The 25,733-nt window shown below is 32.0% G+C and overlaps 2 protein-coding genes across 3 annotated transcripts in view; one reads left to right on the top strand and one right to left on the bottom strand.

Annotated features, from left to right (window-relative positions):
* The window catches only part of rabepk (Rab9 effector protein with kelch motifs), a 10,542-nt gene extending 2,021 nt beyond the window's left edge, over nt 1–8,521 (bottom strand). The window contains exons 1-7 of one of the 2 annotated variants that reach the window (XM_077222818.1): nt 8,396–8,521; nt 8,137–8,200; nt 4,618–4,772; nt 3,609–3,764; nt 2,662–2,820; nt 2,438–2,587; nt 1,377–1,526 (exon numbers count right to left, since the gene is read on the bottom strand). In XM_077222818.1, coding sequence (XP_077078933.1) covers nt 1,377–1,526; nt 2,438–2,587; nt 2,662–2,820; nt 3,609–3,764; nt 4,618–4,772; nt 8,137–8,189 — 823 coding nt within the window. In that variant the 5' untranslated portion in view covers nt 8,190–8,200; nt 8,396–8,521. Of the gene's footprint in view, nt 1–1,376; nt 1,527–2,437; nt 2,588–2,661; nt 2,821–3,608; nt 3,765–4,617; nt 4,773–7,897; nt 8,049–8,136; nt 8,201–8,395 lie in introns of those variants that run through there. The other variant, XM_077222827.1, reaches the window with a different exon arrangement.
* A 787-nt stretch (nt 8,522–9,308) lies between these two features.
* gng10 (guanine nucleotide binding protein (G protein), gamma 10) lies at nt 9,309–15,852 on the top strand. Its single transcript, XM_077223411.1, has 3 exons — nt 9,309–9,501; nt 11,413–11,545; nt 15,535–15,852. Exons 1-2 carry the CDS (start codon nt 9,421–9,423, stop codon nt 11,536–11,538), a joined length of 207 nt encoding a protein of 68 aa, XP_077079526.1. The 5' UTR covers nt 9,309–9,420; the 3' UTR covers nt 11,539–11,545; nt 15,535–15,852.
* The last annotated feature ends 9,881 nt before the right edge of the window (nt 15,853–25,733 follow it).

Here is a 25,733-nt window from a genome sequence, read left to right as displayed (position 1 = left end):
GATGCTAGCATGAATTAACACATTAGATGATTTATCATCTTGTTAACATGATTTACCACATTGTCAGCATTCTTCAATCATGACTTAGCATGTTGCTAGCATTAAAATGTTTTCTGGCACGTTTTTAACATGATTAGCATGTTGCTAACAAAATTTAGCATGTTGTTAACATGATTTAACATATTGGTAGCATGATTTAAAATGTTGCTAACAAAATTTAACACATTGCTAGCATGTTGCTAGCATGATTAACATGTTGTTAACATAGCATGTTGATAGCACGATTTATCACATTGCTTACAAGATTTGTTAACATGATTAACTTGTTGCTAGCATGATTTAACACATTGTTAAATAAATTTAACACATTGTTAGCATGTTGTTGGCATAATTAGCATATTGATAGCACAATTTAATATGTTGATGGCACAATCTAACATTGCTAGCATGATTTAACATATTAGCATGATTTAACATGTTGTTAGCATGATTAACGTTAGCATGATCTAAAATGTTGCTAGCATGATTTAACATGTTGTTAGAATTATTTAACATCTTGTTAGCATAATTAGCATGTTGCTAACATGATTTAGCACATTGCTAGCATGCTGATAATAATGCACAACAAAATGACTAAATCTTCAACTATCTTCAAATAGTGTCCAGCAAAGAGATGTTGCTTTATATGCTTTGATATTATTATTAGGCTATAATAATAATTTTTTGATATTTTGCCCACAATTATTCTTTTTGCAACAGGGTTATTATTGTTTACTAAAGCCATAAAATTCATTACTTGAAATAAACATAAACTGAAATAAAAAAATATATAAAAAAATACAAAATAAATGTTTAGCTAGTTGCCCAAGGAAACATTCGATATAAGAAAATGAAAATTGAAAATATTGAAAATAAATAAAAATGTAAAAAAATGATTTGAGATTTTGGGCCAGAATTATTCACTTTGACGCAGGGTTATTAAAGTTAACTGGAATTAAAAACATAAATAAACATTTTCGTTACTTGAAATAAAAGTAAAATAAAATAAAATATAAAAAAACTTCTTTTATTTCAGCTAGTTGCCACTGAAATATTTTTTATTTTCACCTAATTTAACAATGTACTAAACCAACTTAAAAAAGGACTAAAACTTCAACTAAAAGTAAAATTAAATATATATAAAAATATTATTATAATATATTTTTCAAAATATATATTTTTAATATTATATAATTATAATATAAATAAAGAACTGATTTAAAATATTATTAAAAACTCCGACACTAAAATAACACGGTTGCTTTTTTATTTAGAATGACCTGTATTGAATATTCAAAAGGCTGAATACTATTTGAGATATTATCATAAGTTCGTACCGCACTGAAACTTATACATGGAGTTTGTGGCTCCTTCCGATGTCATTCCTCCAAAGATGAAGATGTTTTTCCCAAAGCTTACAGAAGAATGCGCTGCCACTCCCGGCGGGATCTCGCCTTTCGCTTTCACTTTCTCCCATTTCATAGTTTCTATACAGCCATGAGAGAAAAAAATAAATAAAATACAGCAATGAGTATGAGGAGAGTTGAGCCTTTTCATTTAAATAAATGTGACTACTAGGTTTTCCTGTCCTTTCAGTATTTTGAGGAAACCAAGGGCAAGACATCATCTTCTAGGAAGTGACATGTTTTAGCATATTGTTATATATTTAGCATGTTATTTAATTTACATGCATGAATCAGCATGTTTTTAACACATTGTTAAAACGAATTAGCATGTTGCTAGCATGATTTAGCACTTTGCTAGCATTTTTTAAAGCGTTGCTAAAAGGAATTAACATGTTGCTAACATGTTAACTTGAATTCCCATGTTTTAGCCTGAATTATCATGTTGCTAGGATGATTTAACATGTTTCTAACATGTCTTAACTTATGATTTAACATGAAAAAGCATGTTGCTAGCATCTTTCTAACATGTTTTTACATGTTGTTAGCATAAATGAACATGTTGCTAATATGAATTAGCATGTTTAACACGCTGCTAGTTTTAACATGTTGCTAGCATGATTTAGCACGTTGCTGGCATGATTTAGCATGTTTTAACGTGCTAACATATATTAACTTTGCTACAATGAATTACTGTGTTTTAACATGAATTAGCATGATTTAGCACATTGCTAGAATGTTTTAACATGTTGCTAGCATGATTTAACACGTTGCTAGCATGATTTAACACATTGTTAGTATGTTTTAGCATTTTGCTAGCATGATTTAACACGTTGCTAGCATGTCCTAAGTTAGTTGCAAGGCTTTAAAAGTGCTAGTTTTTCATTTTAATTTAATGTAACTTGATGTACTAAAACAACTTGAAAATAACTAAAAAAAACGGAGTTTGGCGGGAAAACATCAGTCAAGCACCAGCAGTGGATCTAACGACCCACCCGTGTCCAGCAGGAACATGTCGTTGTGAAGCGTCTCTCCAGACATTCCTCCGTGGATGTAGACGTCGGACCCCACGGCTGTGATCGTGTGACCGTGCCGCGGCGTAGGAGGAGTCCCGTCGCTCTCCGGCTGCGTCCAGGTCGCAGTGACTGTAGATACACCATCACGCTTCATTTCCCTTTAACCCTTTAAGCTCTTGTGTTTGTGTTTGTGTTTGTCAGACCTGAATCAAAGACGTGTACGTGTGTATCAGCGACTGGATCTGCTCCGGCGTCGCCTCCCGAAAACACGTAGAGTCTGTTCCCAACGCAGGCTGAGTTTGTGTGGTACGTCCTGATTGAGGGAGGATCTCCTTTCACCGACACCGTCTCCCACAAACCCTCTGGAATGATTACGATCATTCAATGATTTTGAAAGACCAAGACTGCGTTTATTTGATCAAACATACAATAAAAACAGTGAAATAATATTACAATTTAAAATAGCTGTCATGTACATTTCCTGAACAAAATGTGAGTGTAGTTTGCCGTGGCAAAACTCGGCACTCGGTTGCTAGGGTATCCTGGGTGGTTGCTATGGTGTTGATAGGCGGTTGTTAAGGTGTTCTGGATGGTTGCAATTGTGTTATGGATGGTTGCTATGGTGTTGCAAGGTGGTTGCTAGGGTATCATAGGTGATTGTTAGGGTGTTGCTAGGTTTATCTTGGTGGTTGCTAGGGTGTTGCTATGCGATTTCTAGGGTATCCTGGGGGGTTGTTAAGGCATTGCTAGGCGGTTACTAGGTTGTTCTAGGTGGTTGCTATGTGGTTGATAAGGTATTCTGCCTGGTTGCTACGCAGTTATTAGGGTGTTCAGGATTGTTGCTATGGTGTTGCTAGGCAGTTGCTAGGGTGTTCTGGGTGGTTGCTAGGGTATTGCTAGAACATCGTATAAACGTGGGGGTTTGACTATTTTGATTCAAGTTAGGAAACAGGACTTCCAACATGCTACACATGTTAGCAGTGAATAGCTAATAGCTACAAGCTATTAACGTGCTAAAACATGCTAAGAACATGCAAAAAAGACTGGAGCAGAAGAGACTCTAACAAACACATTAACAAATCTTTATTATTCCAAACGTGAGACTGGTACAGTATGAATGCACAAGGTTAATATGTGTGTGTTTATGCACCTGATGCGCGCAGCACTTGAACACAGTTGCGGTTTCCGCTCTTCTGGGCTCCGGCGAACACCCACACACTCCTCGGCTCGATCTCGGGGACGAAGCTACAGTGTTCGTAACGCGCCTGCAAACCCGCCCATTCTGGAACCTCCCATTCATGAGTATCTGCAAAACAAATAACGTGACTATACAACATCTCACAGATTCTCTGCGTTAAAGGGACAGTCACTCGCCCTCAAGTTGTTCCAAACCTGTATTAGTTTCTTTCTTCTGTTGAACACAAAAGAAGATTTTTGAAGAACATTTGTCACCCCATTGACTTCCATAGTATTTTCAATGGGGTCCATCCACTGTTTGGTTACCAACATTCTTCAATATATCTTTTTTAATGTTCAACAGAAGAAAGAAACTCACACAGGTTTGGAATGGTGAGTAAATGTTGACAGAATTTTAATTTCTGGGTGAACTGTCCCTTTAAGACTGTAACCAGTTCATACCCTGATCATGTGACTGTGACCCCATTATTATCTAGATTTATTTATTTAATCCACCTTTTTATTTATTTGTTTGTTTGTAGTAATCTATTCTAATCTAATTTCTTTCTTTATTTTAATATTTTTTTAAATAATTGAACCTGCTTTTTATTTGTTTAATTTATTTATTTTGATTATTAATGACTTTTTTTTAAAGACTGTAACCAGTTCATACCCTGGTCACTTGACTGTGACCCCATTATTACCTGGATTTATTTATTTTATCCTCCTTTTTATTTATTTATTTGTTTTTAGTTATCTATTCTAATCTAATTTCTTTATTTCTTTTAACATTTTTTTATATATTTTTTTAATTTAATATTTTTATATATATATATTTTTTTTTGAATATATTTTTTTAAATAATTTAATCTACTTTTTATTTGTTTAATTTATTTATTTTGATTATGAATTTATTTATTTATTTATTAAGACTGTAACGGGTTCATACCCTGGTCACGTGACTGTAACCCCATTATTATTACCTAGATTCATCATGTAGGAATCAGAGAAGCTCCCGTCGGGATTGGCTCCACCGACGACTACAATCCTCCCCTTGCCTCCATCAGCGCAGGGCAGAAACACACAGGTGTGACCCACAGAAACACCTGGAGCAGCACCTGAGCCCGACACCACATACCTAGACACACACGTGTTTAATTATACACACACAGTATTAATAATAGATGTTGTTACAAAGTTTTTCGTAAGCATTCAAAACAAGCAGAACTGTGTAGATGTGATAATTTCATGCCAATATGACAAAAGATAGCTATGGCAGATACTAATATAGGCACCAGTTTAGTTTTGCATCCCTAAAAATAATAATAATTGTAAAAAAACAAAACATAAACTAATATAATAAATGAAATTTCCAACACTGTTAAGTGCGAGACACACACACACGTTAGAACCGATGCACTGCGAGAGAAACACTTATAACCAGTGTTGTGGAAAGTTACTTTGAAAAGTAGTGCATTATAATATTGTGTTACTCCCTTAAAAATTAACTAATTGATTATTGATAGTAGTTAACATAGTAACTAATTACTTAGTTACTTTTTTAGAAAAGTAGTGCATAACAATATTGTGTTACTCCCTTAAAAAGTAACTAATTGCTTATTGATAGTAATTAACATAGTAACTAATTAGTTACTTTTTTAGAAAAGTAGTGCATAACAATATTGTGTTACTCCCTTAAAAAGTAACTAATTGCTTATTGATAGTAATTAACATAGTAACTAATTACTTAGTTACTTTTTTAGAAAAGTAGTGCCTTACAATGTTGTGTTACTCCCTTAAAAAGTAACTAATTGCTTATTGATAGTAATTAACATAGTAACTAATTACTTAGTTACTTTTTTAGAAAAGTAGTGCCTTACAATGTTGTGTTACTCCCTTAAAAAGTAACTAATTGCTTATTGATAGTAATTAACATAGTAACTAATTACTTAGTTACTTTTTTAGAAAAGTAGTGCATAACAATATTGTGTTACTCCCTTAAAAAGTAACTAATTGCTTATTGATAGTAATTAACATGGTAACTAATTACTTAGTTACTTTTTTAGAAAAGTAGTGCCTTACAATGTTGTGTTACTCCCTTAAAAAGTAACTAATTGCTTATTGATAGTAATTAACATAGTAACTAATTAGTTACTTTTTTAGAAAAGTAGTGCATAACAATATTGTGTTACTCCCTTAAAAAGTAACTAATTGCTTATTGATAGTAATTAACATAGTAACTAATTACTTAGTTACTTTTTTAGAAAAGTAGTGCCTTACAATGTTGTGTTACTCCCTTAAAAAGTAACTAATTGCTTATTGATAGTAATTAACATAGTAACTAATTACTTAGTTACTTTTTTAGAAAAGTAGTGCCATACAATGTTGTGTTACTCCCTTAAAAAGTAACTAATTGCTTATTGATAGTAATTAACATAGTAACTAATTACTTAGTTACTTTTTTAGAAAAGTAGTGCATAACAATATTGTGTTACTCCCTTAAAAAGTAACTAATTGCTTATTGATAGTAATTAACATAGTAACTAATTACTTAGTTACTTTTTTAGAAAAGTAGTGCCTTACAATGTTGTGTTACTCCCTTAAAAAGTAACTAATTGCTTATTGATAGTAATTAACATAGTAACTAATTAGTTACTTTTTTAGAAAAGTAGTGCATTACAATGTTGCGTTACTCCCTTAAAAAGTAACTAATTGCTTATTGATAGTAATATTGCATAGTAACTAATTACTTAGTTACTTTTTTAGAAAAGTAGTGCATTACAATGTTGCGTTACTCCCTTAAAAAGTAACTAATTGCTTATTGATAGTAATATTGCATAGTAACTAATTACTTAGTTACTTTTTTAGAAAAGTAGTGCATAACAATATTGTGTTACTCCCTTAAAAAGTAACTAATTGCTTATTGATAGTAATATTGCATAGTAACTAATTACTTAGTTACTTTTTTAGAAAAGTAGTGCATAACAATGTTGTGCTACTCCCTTAAAAAGTAACTAATTGCTTATTGATAGTAATTAACATAGTAACTAATTACTTAGTTACTTTTTTAGAAAAGTAGTGCCTTACAATGTTGTGTTACTCCCTTAAAAAGTAACTAATTGCTTATTGATAGTAGTTAACATAGTAACTAATTACTTAGTTACTTTTTTAGAAAAGTAGTGCATAACAATGTTGTGTTACTCCCTTAAAAAGTAACTAATTGCTTATTGATAGTAATTAACATAGTAACTAATTACTTAGTTACTTTTTTAGAAAAGTAGTGGATAACAATATTGTGTTACTCCCTTAAAAAGTAACTAATTGCTTATTGATAGTAATTAACATAGTAACTAATTAGTTACTTTTTTAGAAAAGTAGTGCATAACAATAGTGTTACTCCCTTAAAAAGTAACTAATTGCTTATTGATAGTAATTAACATAGTAACTAATTACTTAGTTACTTTTTTAGAAAAGTAGTGCATAACAATATTGTGTTAGTCCCTTAAAAAGTAACTAATTGCTTATTGATAGTAATTAACATAGTAACTAATTACTTAGTTACTTTTTTAGAAAAGTAGTGCCTTACAATGTTGCGTTACTCCCTTAAAAAGTAACTAATTGCTTATTGATAGTAATATTGCATAGTAACTAATTACTTAGTTACTTTTTTAGAAAAGTAGTGCATAACAATATTGTGTTACTCCCTTAAAAAGTAACTAATTGCGTTACTTAGTTTTTTTTTGTTTTTTTTTAAAGTAATGCGTTAAGTTATGCGTTACTTTTTTTCCCAACCTGGGCTGGGCTTGTTTTTTTTATCACAAAACGTATATTTTTGGGCAAATGTAAAGACCCTTTCAGACCAAAAGTGAAATAATAAGCCTCAAATCTACACGTGTACAGTATAGGGCGCCACATAAACAAACCTTTTCTGGATAACGGAAGAATAAGATGCAGGAGAAAAATATAAACACTTACTTTACCAATAAAAAACAAAAACTATAGTCATTTTTGCCTATGGTTTAACTGAGTCATTGCAGCAAGTACATTGGTCAATAAAGTGACCAATAAAGTGACCATTCATAAAAATGTATGTTTTATGTAACATATTTAGTTATTGGAGATTTGCATAGTATTCTGATTCTGCATTTCACTGATTTTATTCATTTTGAGGAATATAGATTTTTTTTTTGTGCAAGTGAGATGAGTAAATGCACGCTGATATTTAGTCTAGAACTACAATAACCATCATGTTCACACACACACCTCTGCACTTCTGATTTGTCTCAACATGAGGACAGGAGAGCTGTCAGTCAATAAATGGGAAAACAAAGTAACTTGCGTTACATATTAGAAAAAGTAACTCAGATATTTTGTTGTAAATTTTAAAAGTAATGCGTTACTTTGCTAGTTACTTGAAAAAGTAATCTGATCACGTAACTCAAGTTACTTGTAATGCGTTACACACAACACTGCATATATAACACAGAGAAACAAGCTGATACCACTGTCTGTCCCGAGGCTTCTCCTCCGGCTCGAGAACAGGAATCAGTTCCATCAATCTGTGTACTGGAAAATCAAGAGATTAATTTTCAGAAGCATTTATAAATCGATTATAAGCCTGTTTCCATGGACGCTGGTTCCGTTGCCAACTCGTTACGTCAAAGAAAGCACGACGTTTTGTACACACACAACACGTGTGCGTTATGACGTCACGCCGCATATCTTTGTGCGAAATAATCACAACGATTGCAAACACTTTACCTTGATCGATAAATGTAATGACTGATGATGATGATGATGGACACGAATCGATCACAACATTGGTGGACAGAATAAGGAAGAGGGAGCACGAGAGAGCAGTTAGTGTGAATCCAGCTACTGTGATGATAACCTAACCGGAAATAAATTCATAATAAAGGTCTTCATCATGAAAAAATGATTTAGTATTATAATATATCATATTTCATATATATATAATATTTCTATATTATATTTATATTTAGAATATTGTATATTTATATTGACAGGTTAGCCATGAATTGATGTCCAAAAACCATGCTTTGGTAAATTGTAATTATGAGATTCTGAGTCATAATTTGGACTTTATCTCAATTTCGACTTTTTAAACTCATTATTTTGGCTGTTATAATTTAGACTGTCCATTTAAATTTTTAATCTATCTATCTATCTATCTATCTATCTATCTATCTATCTATCTATCTATCTATCTATCTATCTATCTATCTATCTATCTATCTATCTATCTATCTATCTATCTATCTATCTATCTACATCTTCGAAACTAGTCGAAATTATGACTTTATATTTATATATAAATAATATATTATAACTTCGTCAAAACTTCGACTTTTTAATCAAATTATTGATTTAATGACTTTTTTAATGTCTTAATTTCGACTTCTTATGTCATAAGTAACTATGTTTTGGAATTGTCAATGGCTAAGCATGATTCTTTTTTTTGTTGGCATGCAAAATATATGGTAGGGCTGGTAAGATATATTTATGGCCAGTGCGTTTTCTAAAATTATCTGAAATTATTATTTTGTGGCAAATAAACACCGCTCAGGACGCGCTCAAAGCCCCGCCCACATAATACGCCCGTAAGCACGCCCAGAGCTACGTCATTAGCCACGCCCACTCTGCGCTCTCTGACTGGAAATAAACTGTCGTTCTGCTTCACTCAAACACGCATCACATGAAACATCTCACACTCACCAGACACACATTTCCCTTCATCTGTCCTGATAGGAATCATAATCATAATCATGTCTTCAAACTCAACCCTCACAACCATGAGACGGACTGTTGAGCAGCTCAAACTTGAAGCCAGCGTGGAAAGAATCAAAGTAAGTAACGTTAACTGAACATCTCTTCAATTTAAAGTGTATCGTTATAGTAACGTTATACGACACGGCTTCATAACAAATTCTAGTTTATATCACATAAAACAGTATTTTAAATGAAATGTTGTCTCTAGTATGTATGTTTGTTTATAATGGCAGCATATGAGATGAATAACCACATTATTAGCCTACACTGCTGCTCTCAATGGTGTTTGTTTGTCTAGTAACGTATTAATAATAGAATATTGTTACAATGTTTTCCTTAGTATTCAAAACAAGCAGAATTGTGTAGATGTGATAATTTCATGACAATATGACAAAAGATAGCTATGGTAGATAAAAATATGGTAACCAATTTATTTTTGTATCCCTAAAAATAATACAAACTGTAAAAAAAACAAACAGACATAAACTAATAATTGAACAGTAATAGTGGTCATTGTTTGACAAATGAAATGTTTTTTCCACATTTTCTGCAATAGAGGAAATATAGAGGAAGACAAGAAAAGCTGTAGAATGACTTCATTGAGACCTTTTTATTCTGAGATGTTGATTCATCATTGAGATGTTATCATTCATCCTCCAAACAACATGTCTGTTCTGATGGATCACAGGCACAAATAGCAAATATTATTGTCAAATGCACATTAATCAAATGCAACTAACCGTTATAATGTTAATAATGCGACAAATGCAGATTTAGGATGGTAAAATAAATAGGCTTGACAACCTTTAAGACTTTTTTATCTCATAAATTTGACTATGACATAATTTTGACTTTTTATCTCATAACTATGACTTAGTATGTGATAATTATGAATTATGTCGTATTTTTGACTTTTCATCCCAATTTCAAATTTTTAATCTCATAATTATGACTTCTTATGCCATTATGACTTAGTATGTCATATTTTTGACTTTTATCTCAATTTCAAATTTTGACCTCATAATTATACCTTATTATGTCATTATGTCAAGTTTTTATCTCATAATTCCAAATAATTTCATAATTAAAGTCCCCCTGCAGTTAATAATTTAACCCTTAAAACTCATCTTTAATAATCAAAATTACACGTTTTTTCAAAATAGCTTTACTGTAACTCTACACTCTTGCTTCATTTAGTATACGAGGCTTCATGAATATGCAAATTAGTAATGTGTTGCTAATGTTACACAAACCATGTTCCCGTTCACCATCTCTGAGTCAAACATAAGAAACATTTGAACATCATGGAAAGTCAGTGGAGAAAAGCCCCGCCCACATGTGACGGGATTGGTCACATGTTTGTGACACAGGAAACGGGCGTTTTTGAGACTGTCTTTGGTTCACTGCAGTTTTAAAGAGAAAATACTCAGCAATGCTGTCGACTTATGAATTTACACATGGTTTGTCTTAAAGCACTGCAAAAAATGCTTTTCTTACTTAGTGTTTTTATCTTGTTTCCAGTCCAAATATCTAACAATTCTTAAATCAAGATGCATTTACTAAAGTAGTAAAATGCCATAAGATATTACGTCTTGTTTTCTGGGTAAATAAATCAAAATTAAGTGAGTTGTAGCTTAAAAAAAGCACAATTTTCTGCCAATGGGGTAAAAATTGAACAAATATGATTATTTTTCTTACCCCATTTACAGATAGATAATTTAGCTTTTTTTAAAAAAAATAGTCATAATATCTATAATAGTCAGATAATAGTTAAATAATTCGATTATTAGCATTTTTTGCAGGGAGCATATTAAAAACACCACATAGACATATAAACAACATTAAACACTTGAGTTTCACCACAGGGGGACTTTAACATTTACCAAAGCATGACAACGTCAATGAAGACACGACCCAGCCTGCATCCCACATGGGTTATTATGATGATTTCTACTGTAAGTGTGTATCTGTGTGTGTTTGTGATGCAGGTTTCTCAGGCGGCTGCAGATCTTCAGCAGTTTTGCCTCCAGAACGCCAGTAAAGATTCGCTACTGGTGGGAGTACCGGCGGCCAGTAACCCGTTCAGAGAACCTCGTTCCTGCACACTCCTGTAGACCTCAGGTAGACCACGAACACCTGCAGATTCACATCAACACAGGGACACAACGGGCGGGAGGTTGATATGATTCAAGAGAAAAGATGAGCAATCGATGGGTTCTGACTCAATTTTAAAGACGCTTTATGCCAAAAAGGAGAAATGTCTTAAATTATTGCATTTTACTTTCATTTTTAATGGATATTGGCATTTTTAATGGATTATACTGGCATTGCTGTGTCTGCTATTCACTTTCATAATGTACTCAAGATTAATTTCATAACTTAACCTCATAATTCACTTCTTTAGACTCGAGGTAGACCACAAACACCTGCAGATTCACATCAACAGGGCGAGAGATTGATATGATTCAATAGAAAAGATTAAGTTCTGTACAGAACTCTAGGCTTCTAAATCAATTTTAAAGACGCTTTATACCAAAAAGGTTCTATATACTATAGATAGCTTATAATTATGACTTAGTATGACATCATTTTGACTTTTTATCTCATAATTATGACTTGGTATGTCATAATTATCACTAATGTCTTTATGACGTAGAATGCCATAATTTCAAAATTTTTATCTCATAATTTCGACTTTGTCATAATTACGATTTAGTATGTCATAATTATCGTTTACGTCATTATGACTTAGTACGTTAATTTCAAAATTTTATCTCATAATTTCAAAATTTTATCTCATAATTTCGACTTTATCATATTTATGACTTATTATGGTCATAATTATGTCTTCATATCTCATAATTTCCACTTTTAGCATAATTACGACTTGGTATGTCATATAATCACTTACGTCATTAAGTGATAATGAAGGTAGACGACAAACACCTGCAGATTCATATCCCACAGGGACACAACGGGCGGGAGATTGATATGATTCAATAGAAAAGATTAAGTTCTGTAAAGAACTCTAGGCTTCTAAATCAATTTTAAAGACGCTTTATACAAAAAGGTTCTATATACTATACACGGCTAATAATTATGACTTAGTATGACATTATTTTTACTTTTTAACTCATAATTACGACTTGGTAGTATGTCATAACTATCGCTTATGTCATTATGACGTAGTATGTCATAATTTTGACTATTTATCTAATCATTTTGACTTTTTGTCTCATAATTACGATTTAGTATGTCAATCATCGCTTACGTCGTTATGACTTAGTATGTCAATTTCAAATTTTTATCTTATAATTTTGACTTTTTATCTCATAATTTCAACTTTATCATAATTATGACTTGGTATGTCATAATTATCACTTCTGTCATTATGACGTAGAATGTCATAATTTCGACTTTTTTTATCTCATAATTATGATTTAGTATGTCATAATTATCACTTAATCTCATAATTTAGTCATAATTAATCTCATAATTATGACTAAGTAGGGTATGTCATAATTTTGTCTTTTTATCTCATTATTAAGACTTATGTCATTATGACTTAGCATGTCATAATTATGGCTTAGTAATATGTCATAATTTTTACTTTTTATCTCATAATTTCGACTTTATCATAATTACGACTTTTTATCTCATAATTTCAAGTTTATCATAATTATGTCTTGGTATATGTCGTAATTATGATTTATGCCATCATTTCGACTTTTTATCTCATAATTTCAAGTTTATCATAATTATGTCTTGGTATGTCGTAATTATGACTTTTGTCATAATTTCGACTTTTTATCTCATAATTTCAAGTTTATCATAATTATGTCTTGGTATGTCGTAATTATGACTTATGTCATAATCTCGACTTTTTATCTCATAATTTCAAGTTTATCATAATTACGTCTTGGTATGTCGTAATTATGACTTAAGTCATCATTTCGACTTTTTATCTCATAATTTCAAGTTTATCATAATTACATCTTGGTATATGTCGTAATTATGATTTATGCCATCATTTCGACTTTTTATCTCATAATTTCAAGTTTATCATAATTACGTCTTGGTATATGTCGTAATTATGATTTATGCCATCATTTAGACTTTTTATCTCATAATTTCAAGTTTATCATAATTACGTCTTGGTATATGTCGTAATTATGATTTATGCCATCATTTCCACTTTTTATCTCATAATTTCAAGTTTATCATAATTACGTCTTGGTATATGTCGTAATTATGACTTAAGTCATCATTCCGACTTTTTATCTCATAATTTCAAGTTTATCATAATTACATCTTGGTATATGTTGTAATTATGACTTAAGTCATCATTCCGACTTTTTATCTCATAATTTCAAGTTTATCATAATTACATCTTGGTATATGTCGTAATTATGATTTATGCCATCATTTCGACTTTTTATCTCATAATTTCAAGTTTATCATAATTACATCTTGGTATATGTCGTAATTATGATTTATGCCATCATTTCGACTTTTTATCTCATAATTTCAAGTTTATCATAATTATGTCATGGTATATGTCGTAATTATGATTTATGCCATCATTTCGACTTTTTATCTCATAATTTCAAGTTTATCATAATTACGTCTTGGTATATGTCGTAATTATGATTTATGCCATCATTTCGACTTTTTATCTCATAATTTCAAGTTTATCATAATTACATCTTGGTATATGTCGTAATTATGATTTATGCCATCATTTCGACTTTTTATCTCATAATTTCAAGTTTATCATAATTATGTCTTGGTATGTCGTAATTATGACATGTCATAATTTCAACTTTTTATCTCATAATTTCGACTATCATACGACTTTTCATGGCATAATTCTTACTTTTTATCATGTAATTATGACATAAAAAGAAAAACGTTACATATATTCTCTCAGTATAAAATATCTGTATTCATAGACGTAGCTAATATATGTATTTGTCCTGCAGCTTCTCTTACTGTTATATACCCTCCATACGCAGTCATACGCAGCTGTGTGGGATATTATTATTTTTATCCCGAAGCGCTGGGCTTGCATCCGGCTCAGTGTTTGGGAAGTCTTGCTTTTACATCAACAGGAAGTTGAGTTTTACACACGTGTAGAGGAAGTCCTGAGATAGTGGACTTGTGCATTTCACTCTGTGCATTCTGTATTGTGCGTTATGTAATGTGCATTGTGTTCTTATATAACACGTGTGTTTTATTGTGGCTGGAGGAGAGTATAAGTTGATGTTAGTCTGGAAAGCATGTGTTGTGCATCTGCTCTTGACTAGCATGAGTTCCTCCTCTGTGGCTCCATGCTAAACTTAGCTTTGAACAAGATGTGTCGTAACATGTCTGTCCTTTCAGCAGATTTAGTCAGCAAACTCCAAGTACTGAATGTGGAACAGAGTAAAAAGAGTTATTAAAAGTTATTTACTCGCTCAAACTGGGAGAAGTCGTTTTTATCACTTTTTAAATCCATCAACGTGTCAATCAAATCCTGTATCCCTGAAAGATATTTAGTTCAATCCCTTGACAAAACCCTTTTTAATCATTTAACATTTAGTTTTTTTGTATTTAAGGTAAACAAAAAATTTGTTGTAGAGATTTTGCAAACATTTATTTTAAAAACTTGATTTAGTTTATCATCAATTTTAAATAACCTGAAGCTCGTCTGCAAATCTTCATGCATCTTTTTTCCACTGTTCATAATGGCCATGAACGCCAGTCGACTAGTTTATTGATATTTTATAATGCTTTTTTTTTGTTGCCCTAAACATAGTTATGAATTGGTATGTCATAATTATCGCTTACGCCATTATGACTTAGCATTTCATTATTTCAAATTTTTATCTCATAATTTCGACTTTATTATAATAACGACTTGCTATGTCATAAATATCTCTTTCGTCATTATTACTTAGTATGTCATGTTTTTTATCAATTTAAACTATCATGATTATGACTGGACATGTCATAATTATAACATTTCACTATGATTTATGCCATAATTTTGACTTTTTATCTCATAATTTTGACTATCATACAATATTTTATGTATTGATTTCTCATATTTATTTGTCTTTCTTTCACAGGAGGGAGGAGGCAGACGCTGATTTTTATATTATAGAAGTGAAACATGAGAAATATTGTGCAAATCTGAGAATGTTGATGCCTACAAATTTCTTTTGTATTTTATATTGTGCCAATTATATGAAACTGAAGCATTGAATTGCATAAATGGATTTATCTTTTTAATTTCGATTAATGTACTATAATCATTAATTATTCCAAAACAATTATTAAGATTGTGTTGTTTTTGTCAAATTAGGTGCGTTAATTATTGTTATATGTCTGAGCAATGAAAAAAACTGTTGATTGAAAAGAAAATAAATAAATATTTTGTTTAAAAATACAAGTCTTGGCGAGTCAAAGTAGATTAAATTAACATGCAGAATTAGAAGCACAAAACTCTATACAGTGGCTCCACAAATATGGGTAAATATGAGCAAAACTGACTGTGAAAATTTGTTACATTTAATTAGTTTCATTCAAATAAATAAATAAAAATTATCAAAACAAATAAAATTTGATTTAAATAACTACATAAATACAAATAAATTAAATCAAAATAAAATAGGTTAAAATAAAACCGTACAATTTTATTTAAATAAAAATAAATAAATATAATTAACAAATTTGATTAAAATAAATAAATTAAATAATATTTGATTCCAATAAAACAATAAGCAGCCACATAAATAAAAACATTTAATTAAAATATATAAATAAATAACTTGATTTTTGTAAATAAATTAGATCAAACTAAATAAATAAATAAAATTTGATTCAAATAAATAGTAAAAAATGTACTTAAACTAAGTAAATAAATAAATGCATTAAAATAAAAATATTAAAAATTAATGAATACACATGATCTACTCTAAATCATTTGATTAAAATAAATAAACAAATAAAACAATACAATGAGTAGAAATGATACAATGAGTAGAAAACTGAACTAAATATTTTGCACATTTATATATTACATTTTCACAGATTTAATCAGGTCAGATAAATGACAGATAAATGAACTGAATGCATGGAAATACCCTGTTGCTCTGGTGATAATCAGTCAATCTGGGCGGACACAAAATAACTTCTGTAGCAATTATGTCTTCCGTGACCCTTCAAGACACTCATTAACTGACTTTATATCATTCAATTGTGACTAAAACACACAATTCTGACTTTATAACTCGCAATTCTGACTTTATAACACAATTCTGACTTTATATCTCGCAATTCTGACTTTATAACTCGCAATTCTGACTTTATAACTCGCAATTCTGACTTTATATCTCGCAATTCTGACTTTATATCTCACAATTCTGACTTTATATCTCACAATTCTGACTTTATATCTCGCAATTCTGACTTTATATCTCGCAATTGCGACTATAACACAATTCTGACTTTATAACTCGCAATTGTGACTTTATATCTCGCAATTCTGACTTTATATCTCGCAATTCTGACTTTATATCTCGCAATTCTGACTTTATATCTCGCAATTCTGACTTTATATCTCGCAATTCTGACTTTATATCTCGCAATTGCGACTATAACACAATTCTGACTTTATAACTCGCAATTGTGACTTTATATTACGCAATTGTAACTTAATAACACAATTCTGACTTTACAACTCGCAATTCTGACTTTATATCTCGCAATTCAATTCAATTCAATTCAAATTTATTTGTATAGCGCTTTTCACAATACACATTGTCTCAAAGCAGCTTTACAGAAAGTGCATTTCAGAAATGTACATAGAAAAATACAGTTAGTTAATCATGTATTAATTTATGGCATAACATATCGCCGGCTTTGAGTCGTCTCTTCACAGGCGTCGAGTCATCTCTTCACAGGCGTCGAGTCGTCTCTTCACAGGCGTCGAGTCGTCTCTTCACAGGCGTCGAGTTGTCTCTTCACAGGCGTTGGGGCATCTGAAGTCTCCGTGAGAGGCTGGATACAAACTGGAGCTGACGAACGCTATTTACCTCGGGACTAGCGTCCCGAGATAACAGCAGAAAGGCAGATGGGAAATAATTAGCATAGCTGCTGTTCATAATGTTAATGCATTCGAACTGATTCAGCAGTAGTATTAAAGGTTAAGCATTAAGTGAATGCTTGGTTAAAGAGATGCTTCTTTAATCTAGTTTTAAACTGGGAAAGCGAGTCTGAGTCTCGAACAATATCAGGAAGGCTATTCCAGAGTTTAGGAGCTAAATGTGAGAACGCCCTCCCTCCTTTAGTGGACTTAGATATCCTAGGAATGACCAGAAGCCTCGAATTTAGTGATCTTAAAGAGCGCGATGGATTGTAGGGCGATAGAAGGTCCGTTAAATACACAGGAGCTAAACCATTTAGGGCTTTATAGGTCAGTAGGAATACTTTGTAATTGATACGGAATTTGATAGGTAACCAGTGTAGAGATGATAAAATAGGTGTTATATGATCATATTTTCTTGACCTAGTAAGAACTCTAGCGGCTGCATTTTGCACTAACTGTAGCTTGTTGATTGAGGATGCAGGACAGCCAGCTAATAAAGCATTACAGTAATCTAGTCTCGAGGTCATGAATGCATGAACTAACTTTTCTGCATCAGAAACAGATAGCATGTTACGTAGCTTAGCAATGTTTCTAAGGTGGAAAAAGGCTGTTCTTGTAATATATGAAATATGATTTTCGAAAGTCAAGTTGCGGTCTAGTATAACACCCAGGTCTTTTACTGTAGTGGATAAAGTAACAGGACATCCTTCTAAATTAAAGTTGTATTGTAAGGGATTTTGTGGGTAGTTTTTTGGACCAATAAGTAATACCTCCGTTTTATCTGAATTTAGTAGCAGGAAATTACACGTCATCCAGCATTTTATATCATTTAGACACTCTGTCAATTTAGATAAGTTAGTGTTTTCATCTGGTCGTGATGAGATATATAATTGAGTGTCATCAGCATAACAGTGGAAATGAATTCCATGTTTTCTTATAATATTACCAAGTGGCAGCATGTATATTGAGAATAGCAGAGGGCCTAACACCGATCCTTGCGGCACTCCATAGTCTACTGACATTATCTTTGATTTTTCCCCATTTAAACAGACAAAATGATAACGGTCTGATAAGTACGATCTAAACCAGCTTAATGCCTGTCCCTGAACACCAATTCTGACTTTATAACTCACAATTGTGACTATATATAACACAATTTTGACTTTATATCACTCAATTCTGACTTTATAACTCACAATTGTGACTATATATAACAGTTGTGACTTTATAATTCACAATTGTGACTATATCAGGCAATTCTGACTTTATAACTCGCAATTCTGACTTTATATAACCAAATTCTGACTATATATAACAGTTGTGACTTTATAACACACAATGTGACTATCAGGCAATTCTGACTTTATTACTCGCAATTGCGACTTTATATAACATAATTCTGACTTTATAACACAACTCTGACTTTATAACACAATTCTGACTTTATAACTCACAATTGTGACTATATCTCGCAATTCTGACTTTATAACACAATTCTGACTTTATATCTAACAGTTGTGACTATATCTCACAATTCTGACTTTATAAGTCGGAATTGCGACTTTATATAACACAATTCTGACTTTATAACAATTCTGACTTTATAACACAATTGTGACTATATATAACAGTTGTGACTTTATGACACACAATTGTGACTATCAGGCAATTCTGACTTTATATCTCGCAATTCTGACTTTATATCTCGCAATTCTGACTTTATATCTCGCAATTCTGACTTCATATCTCGCAATTCTGACTTCACATCTGGCAATTCTGACTTTATATCTCGCAATTCTGACTTTATATCTCACAATTCTGACTTTACATCTCGCAATTCTGACTTTATATCTCGCAATTGCGACTATAACACAATTCTGACTTTATAACTCGCAATTGTGACTTTATATTACGCAATTGTAACTTAATAACACAATTCTGACTTTACAACTCGCAATTCTGACTTTATATCTCGCAATTCTGACTTTATATCTCGCAATTCTGACTTTATAACTCACAATTGTCAAGTCAAGTCAAGTCAAATATATTTATATAGCGCTTTTCACAATACAGATTGTATCAAAGCTGCTTCCCAGTATCAATCAAAACAACTTAATGTTTGTTTATTACTGGAAAAAAAGACATCCTAGTTTGGTAGAGCTAATCAATGGTATGATTGGTTAATTAATTTGAATATCCCCAACTGAGCAAGCCAAAGGCAACAGTGGCAAGGAACCGAAAAACTCCATCCAGTGACCTAATGGTGTCCTAAAACCCCATCAGATGACCCAATGGAGAAAAAAAAACCTTGGGAGAACCCAGGCTCAGTCGGGGGCCAGTTCTCCTCTGGCGTTTATGAACTAGAGGCCGAATTTACAATAACTGTAAGATAAAAAATTTATATGAATGCCTGGCTAAATAGATTCGTCTTCAGTCTAGTTTTAAACTGGGAGAGAGAGTCTGAGCTACGAACAATATCAGGAAGGCTATTCCAGAGCTTCGGAGCTAAATGTGAAAATGCTCTGCCTCCTTTAGTGGACTTAGATATCCTAGGAATGACCAGAAGCCTTGAATCTAGTGATCTTAAAGAGCGCGATGGATTGTAAGGCGATAGAAGATCCGTTAAATAGACTGGAGCTAAACCATTTAGAGCTTTATAAGTCAAAAGCAATACCTTGTATTTAATACGGAACTTTATAGGTAACCAATGAAGTGATGATAAAATCGGTGTTATATGATCATATTTTCTTGATCTAGTAAGAACTCTAGCGGCTGCATTTTGCACTAACTGTAGCTTGTTTATTGAGGATGCAGGACAACCAGCTAATAAAGCATTACAGTAATCTAGTCTCGAGGTCATGAATGCATGAACTAACTTTTCTGCATCAGAGACTGATAGCATATTACGTAGCTTAGCAATGTTTCTAAGGTGGAAAAAGGCTGTTTTTGTAACATATGAAATATGCTTTTCAAAAGACAGGTTGGGGTCTAGTATAACACCCAGGTCTTTTACTGTAGCGGATAAAGTAACAGGACATCCTTCTATGTTAAAGTCGTGCTGTGAAGGTTTTTTTTCACTATATTGTGTTATATATAGTCAATTGTGACTATATATAACACAATTTTGACTTTATATCACTCAATTCTGACTTTATAACTCCCAATTGTGACTATATATAACAGTTGTGACTTTATAACTCACAATTGTGACTATATCAGGCAATTCTGACTTTATAACTCGCAATTCTGACTTTATATAACCCAATTCTGACTATATATAACAGTTGTGACTTTATAACACACAATTGTGACTATCAGGCAATTCTGACTTTATTACTCGCAATTGCGACTTTATATAACATAATTCTGACTTTATAACACAACTCTGACTTTATAACACAATTCTGACTTTATAACTCACAATTGTGACTATATCTCGCATTTCTGACTTTATAACACAATTCTGACTTTATATCTAACAATTGTGACTATATCTCACAATTCTGACTTTATAACAATTCTGACTTTATATCTAACAATTGTGACTATATCTCACAATTCTGACTTTATATAACCCAATTCTGACTATATATAACAGTTGTGACTTTATAACACACAATTGTGACTATCAGGCAATTCTGACTTTATTACTCGCAATTGCGACTTTATATAACATAATTCTGACTTTATAACACAACTCTGACTTTATAACACAATTCTGACTTTATAACTCACAATTGTGACTATATCTCGCATTTCTGACTTTATATCTCGCAATTCTGACTTTATAACAATTCTGACTTTATATCTAACAATTGTGACTATATCTCACAATTCTGACTTTATATAACCCAATTCTGACTTTATATCTAACAATTGTGACTATATCTCACAATTCTGACTTTATAACAATTCTGACTTTATATCTAACAATTGTGACTATATCTCACAATTCTGACTTTATAAGTCGGAATTGCGACTTTATATAACACAATTCTGACTTTATAACAATTCTGACTTTATAACATAAATGTGACTATATATAACAGTTGTGACTTTATAACACACAATTGTGACTATCAGGCAATTCTGACTTTATATCTCGCAATTCTGACTTTATATCTCGCAATTCTGACTTCACATCTTGCAATTCTGACTTTACATTTCGCATTTCTGACTTTACATCTCGCAATTCTGACTTTATATCTCGCAATTCTGACTTTGTGTCTCGCAATTCTGACTTTATATCTCACAATTCTGACTTTACATCTCGCAATTCTGACTTTATATCTCGCAATTCTGACTTTATATCTCGCAATTCTGACTTTATATCTCGCAATTCTGACTTTGTGTCTCGCAAATCTGACTTTATATCTCGCAATTCTGACTTTATATCTCGCAATTCTGACTTTGTGTTTCGCAATTCTGACTTTATATCTCGCAATTCTGACTTTATATCTCGCAATTCTGACTTTATATCTCGCAATTCTGACTTCACATCTCGCAATTCTGACTTTACATCTCGCAATTCTGACTTTATATCTCGCAATTCTGACTTTGTGTCTCGCAATTCTGACTTTATATCTCGCAATTCTGACTTTATATCTCGCAATTCTGACTTTATATCTCGCAATTCTGACTTTACATCTCGCAATTCTGACTTTATATCTCGCAATTCTGACTTTATATCTCGCAATTCTGACTTTATATCTCGCAATTCTGACTTTATATCTCGCAATTGCGACTATAACACAATTCTGACTTTATAACTCGCAATTGTGACTTTATATTACGCAATTGTAACTTAATAACACAATTCTGACTTTACAACTCGCAATTCTGACTTTATATCTCGCAATTCTGACTTTATATCTCGCAATTCTGACTTTATAACTCACAATTGTCAAGTCAAGTCAAGTCAAATATATTTATATAGCGCTTTTCACAATACAGATTGTATCAAAGCTGCTTCCCAGTATCAATCAAAACAACTTAATGTTTGTTTATTACTGGAAAAAAAGACATCCTAGTTTGGTAGAGCTAATCAATGGTATGATTGGTTAATTAATTTGAATATCCCCAACTGAGCAAGCCAAAGGCAACAGTGGCAAGGAACCGAAAAACTCCATCCAGTGACCTAATGGTGTCCTAAAACCCCATCAGATGACCCAATGGAGAAAAAAAAACCTTGGGAGAACCCAGGCTCAGTCGGGGGCCAGTTCTCCTCTGGCGTTTATGAACTAGAGGCCGAATTTACAATAACTGTAAGATAAAAAATTTATATGAATGCCTGGCTAAATAGATTCGTCTTCAGTCTAGTTTTAAACTGGGAGAGAGAGTCTGAGCTACGAACAATATCAGGAAGGCTATTCCAGAGCTTCGGAGCTAAATGTGAAAATGCTCTGCCTCCTTTAGTGGACTTAGATATCCTAGGAATGACCAGAAGCCTTGAATCTAGTGATCTTAAAGAGCGCGATGGATTGTAAGGCGATAGAAGATCCGTTAAATAGACTGGAGCTAAACCATTTAGAGCTTTATAAGTCAAAAGCAATACCTTGTATTTAATACGGAACTTTATAGGTAACCAATGAAGTGATGATAAAATCGGTGTTATATGATCATATTTTCTTGATCTAGTAAGAACTCTAGCGGCTGCATTTTGCACTAACTGTAGCTTGTTTATTGAGGATGCAGGACAACCAGCTAATAAAGCATTACAGTAATCTAGTCTCGAGGTCATGAATGCATGAACTAACTTTTCTGCATCAGAGACTGATAGCATATTACGTAGCTTAGCAATGTTTCTAAGGTGGAAAAAGGCTGTTTTTGTAACATATGAAATATGCTTTTCAAAAGACAGGTTGGGGTCTAGTATAACACCCAGGTCTTTTACTGTAGCGGATAAAGTAACAGGACATCCTTCTATGTTAAAGTCGTGCTGTGAAGGTTTTTTTTCACTATATTGTGTTATATATAGTCAATTGTGACTATATATAACACAATTTTGACTTTATATCACTCAATTCTGACTTTATAACTCCCAATTGTGACTATATATAACAGTTGTGACTTTATAACTCACAATTGTGACTATATCAGGCAATTCTGACTTTATAACTCGCAATTCTGACTTTATATAACCCAATTCTGACTATATATAACAGTTGTGACTTTATAACACACAATTGTGACTATCAGGCAATTCTGACTTTATTACTCGCAATTGCGACTTTATATAACATAATTCTGACTTTATAACACAACTCTGACTTTATAACACAATTCTGACTTTATAACTCACAATTGTGACTATATCTCGCATTTCTGACTTTATAACACAATTCTGACTTTATATCTAACAATTGTGACTATATCTCACAATTCTGACTTTATAACAATTCTGACTTTATATCTAACAATTGTGACTATATCTCACAATTCTGACTTTATATAACCCAATTCTGACTATATATAACAGTTGTGACTTTATAACACACAATTGTGACTATCAGGCAATTCTGACTTTATTACTCGCAATTGCGACTTTATATAACATAATTCTGACTTTATAACACAACTCTGACTTTATAACACAATTCTGACTTTATAACTCACAATTGTGACTATATCTCGCATTTCTGACTTTATATCTCGCAATTCTGACTTTATAACAATTCTGACTTTATATCTAACAATTGTGACTATATCTCACAATTCTGACTTTATATAACCCAATTCTGACTTTATATCTAACAATTGTGACTATATCTCACAATTCTGACTTTATAACAATTCTGACTTTATATCTAACAATTGTGACTATATCTCACAATTCTGACTTTATAAGTCGGAATTGCGACTTTATATAACACAATTCTGACTTTATAACAATTCTGACTTTATAACATAAATGTGACTATATATAACAGTTGTGACTTTATAACACACAATTGTGACTATCAGGCAATTCTGACTTTATATCTCGCAATTCTGACTTTATATCTCGCAATTCTGACTTCACATCTTGCAATTCTGACTTTACATTTCGCATTTCTGACTTTACATCTCGCAATTCTGACTTTATATCTCGCAATTCTGACTTTGTGTCTCGCAATTCTGACTTTATATCTCACAATTCTGACTTTACATCTCGCAATTCTGACTTTATATCTCGCAATTCTGACTTTATATCTCGCAATTCTGACTTTGTGTCTCGCAAATCTGACTTTATATCTCGCAATTCTGACTTTATATCTCGCAATTCTGACTTTGTGTTTCGCAATTCTGACTTTATATCTCGCAATTCTGACTTTATATCTCGCAATTCTGACTTTATATCTCGCAATTCTGACTTCACATCTCGCAATTCTGACTTTACATCTCGCAATTCTGACTTTATATCTCGCAATTCTGACTTTGTGTCTCGCAATTCTGACTTTATATCTCGCAATTCTGACTTTATATCTCGCAATTCTGACTTTATATCTCGCAATTCTGACTTTACATCTCGCAATTCTGACTTTATATCTCGCAATTCTGACTTTATATCTCGCAATTCTGACTTTATATCTCGCAATTCTGACTTTATATCTCGCAATTCTGACTTTATATCTCACAATTCTGACTTTATATCTCGCAATTCTGACTTTATATCTCGCAATTCTGACTTTATAACTCACAATTCTGACTTTATATCTCACAATTCTGACTTTATATCTCGCAATTCTGACTTTACATCTCGCAATTCTGACTTTATATCTCGCAACTCTTACTTTATATCTCACAATTCTTACTTTATATCTCGCAATTCTGACTTTATATCTCGCAATTCTGACTTTATATCTCGCAATTCTTACTTTATATCTCACAATTCTGACTTTATATCTCGCAATTCTGACTTTACATCTCGCAATTCTGACTTTATATCTCACAATTCTTACTTTATATCTCGCAATTCTTACTTTATATCTCACAATTCTTACTTTATATCTCGCAATTCTGACTTTATATCTCGCAATTCTTACTTTATATCTCGCAATTCTTACTTTATATCTCGCAATTCTTACTTTATATCTCGCAATTCTGACTTTATATCTCGCAATTCTGACTTTATATCTCGCAACTCTTACTTTATATCTCGCAATTCTTACTTTATATCTCGCAATTCTGACTTTATAT

The sequence above is a fragment of the Siphateles boraxobius genome, unplaced genomic scaffold (genome assembly GCF_051911475.1).
Source record: "Siphateles boraxobius isolate OS27281-9 unplaced genomic scaffold, OSU_SipBor_1 120, whole genome shotgun sequence".
NCBI classification, from domain to species: Eukaryota; Metazoa; Chordata; class Actinopteri; order Cypriniformes; family Leuciscidae; genus Siphateles; species Siphateles boraxobius.
This window is presented reverse-complemented; position numbering and strand designations above follow the sequence as displayed.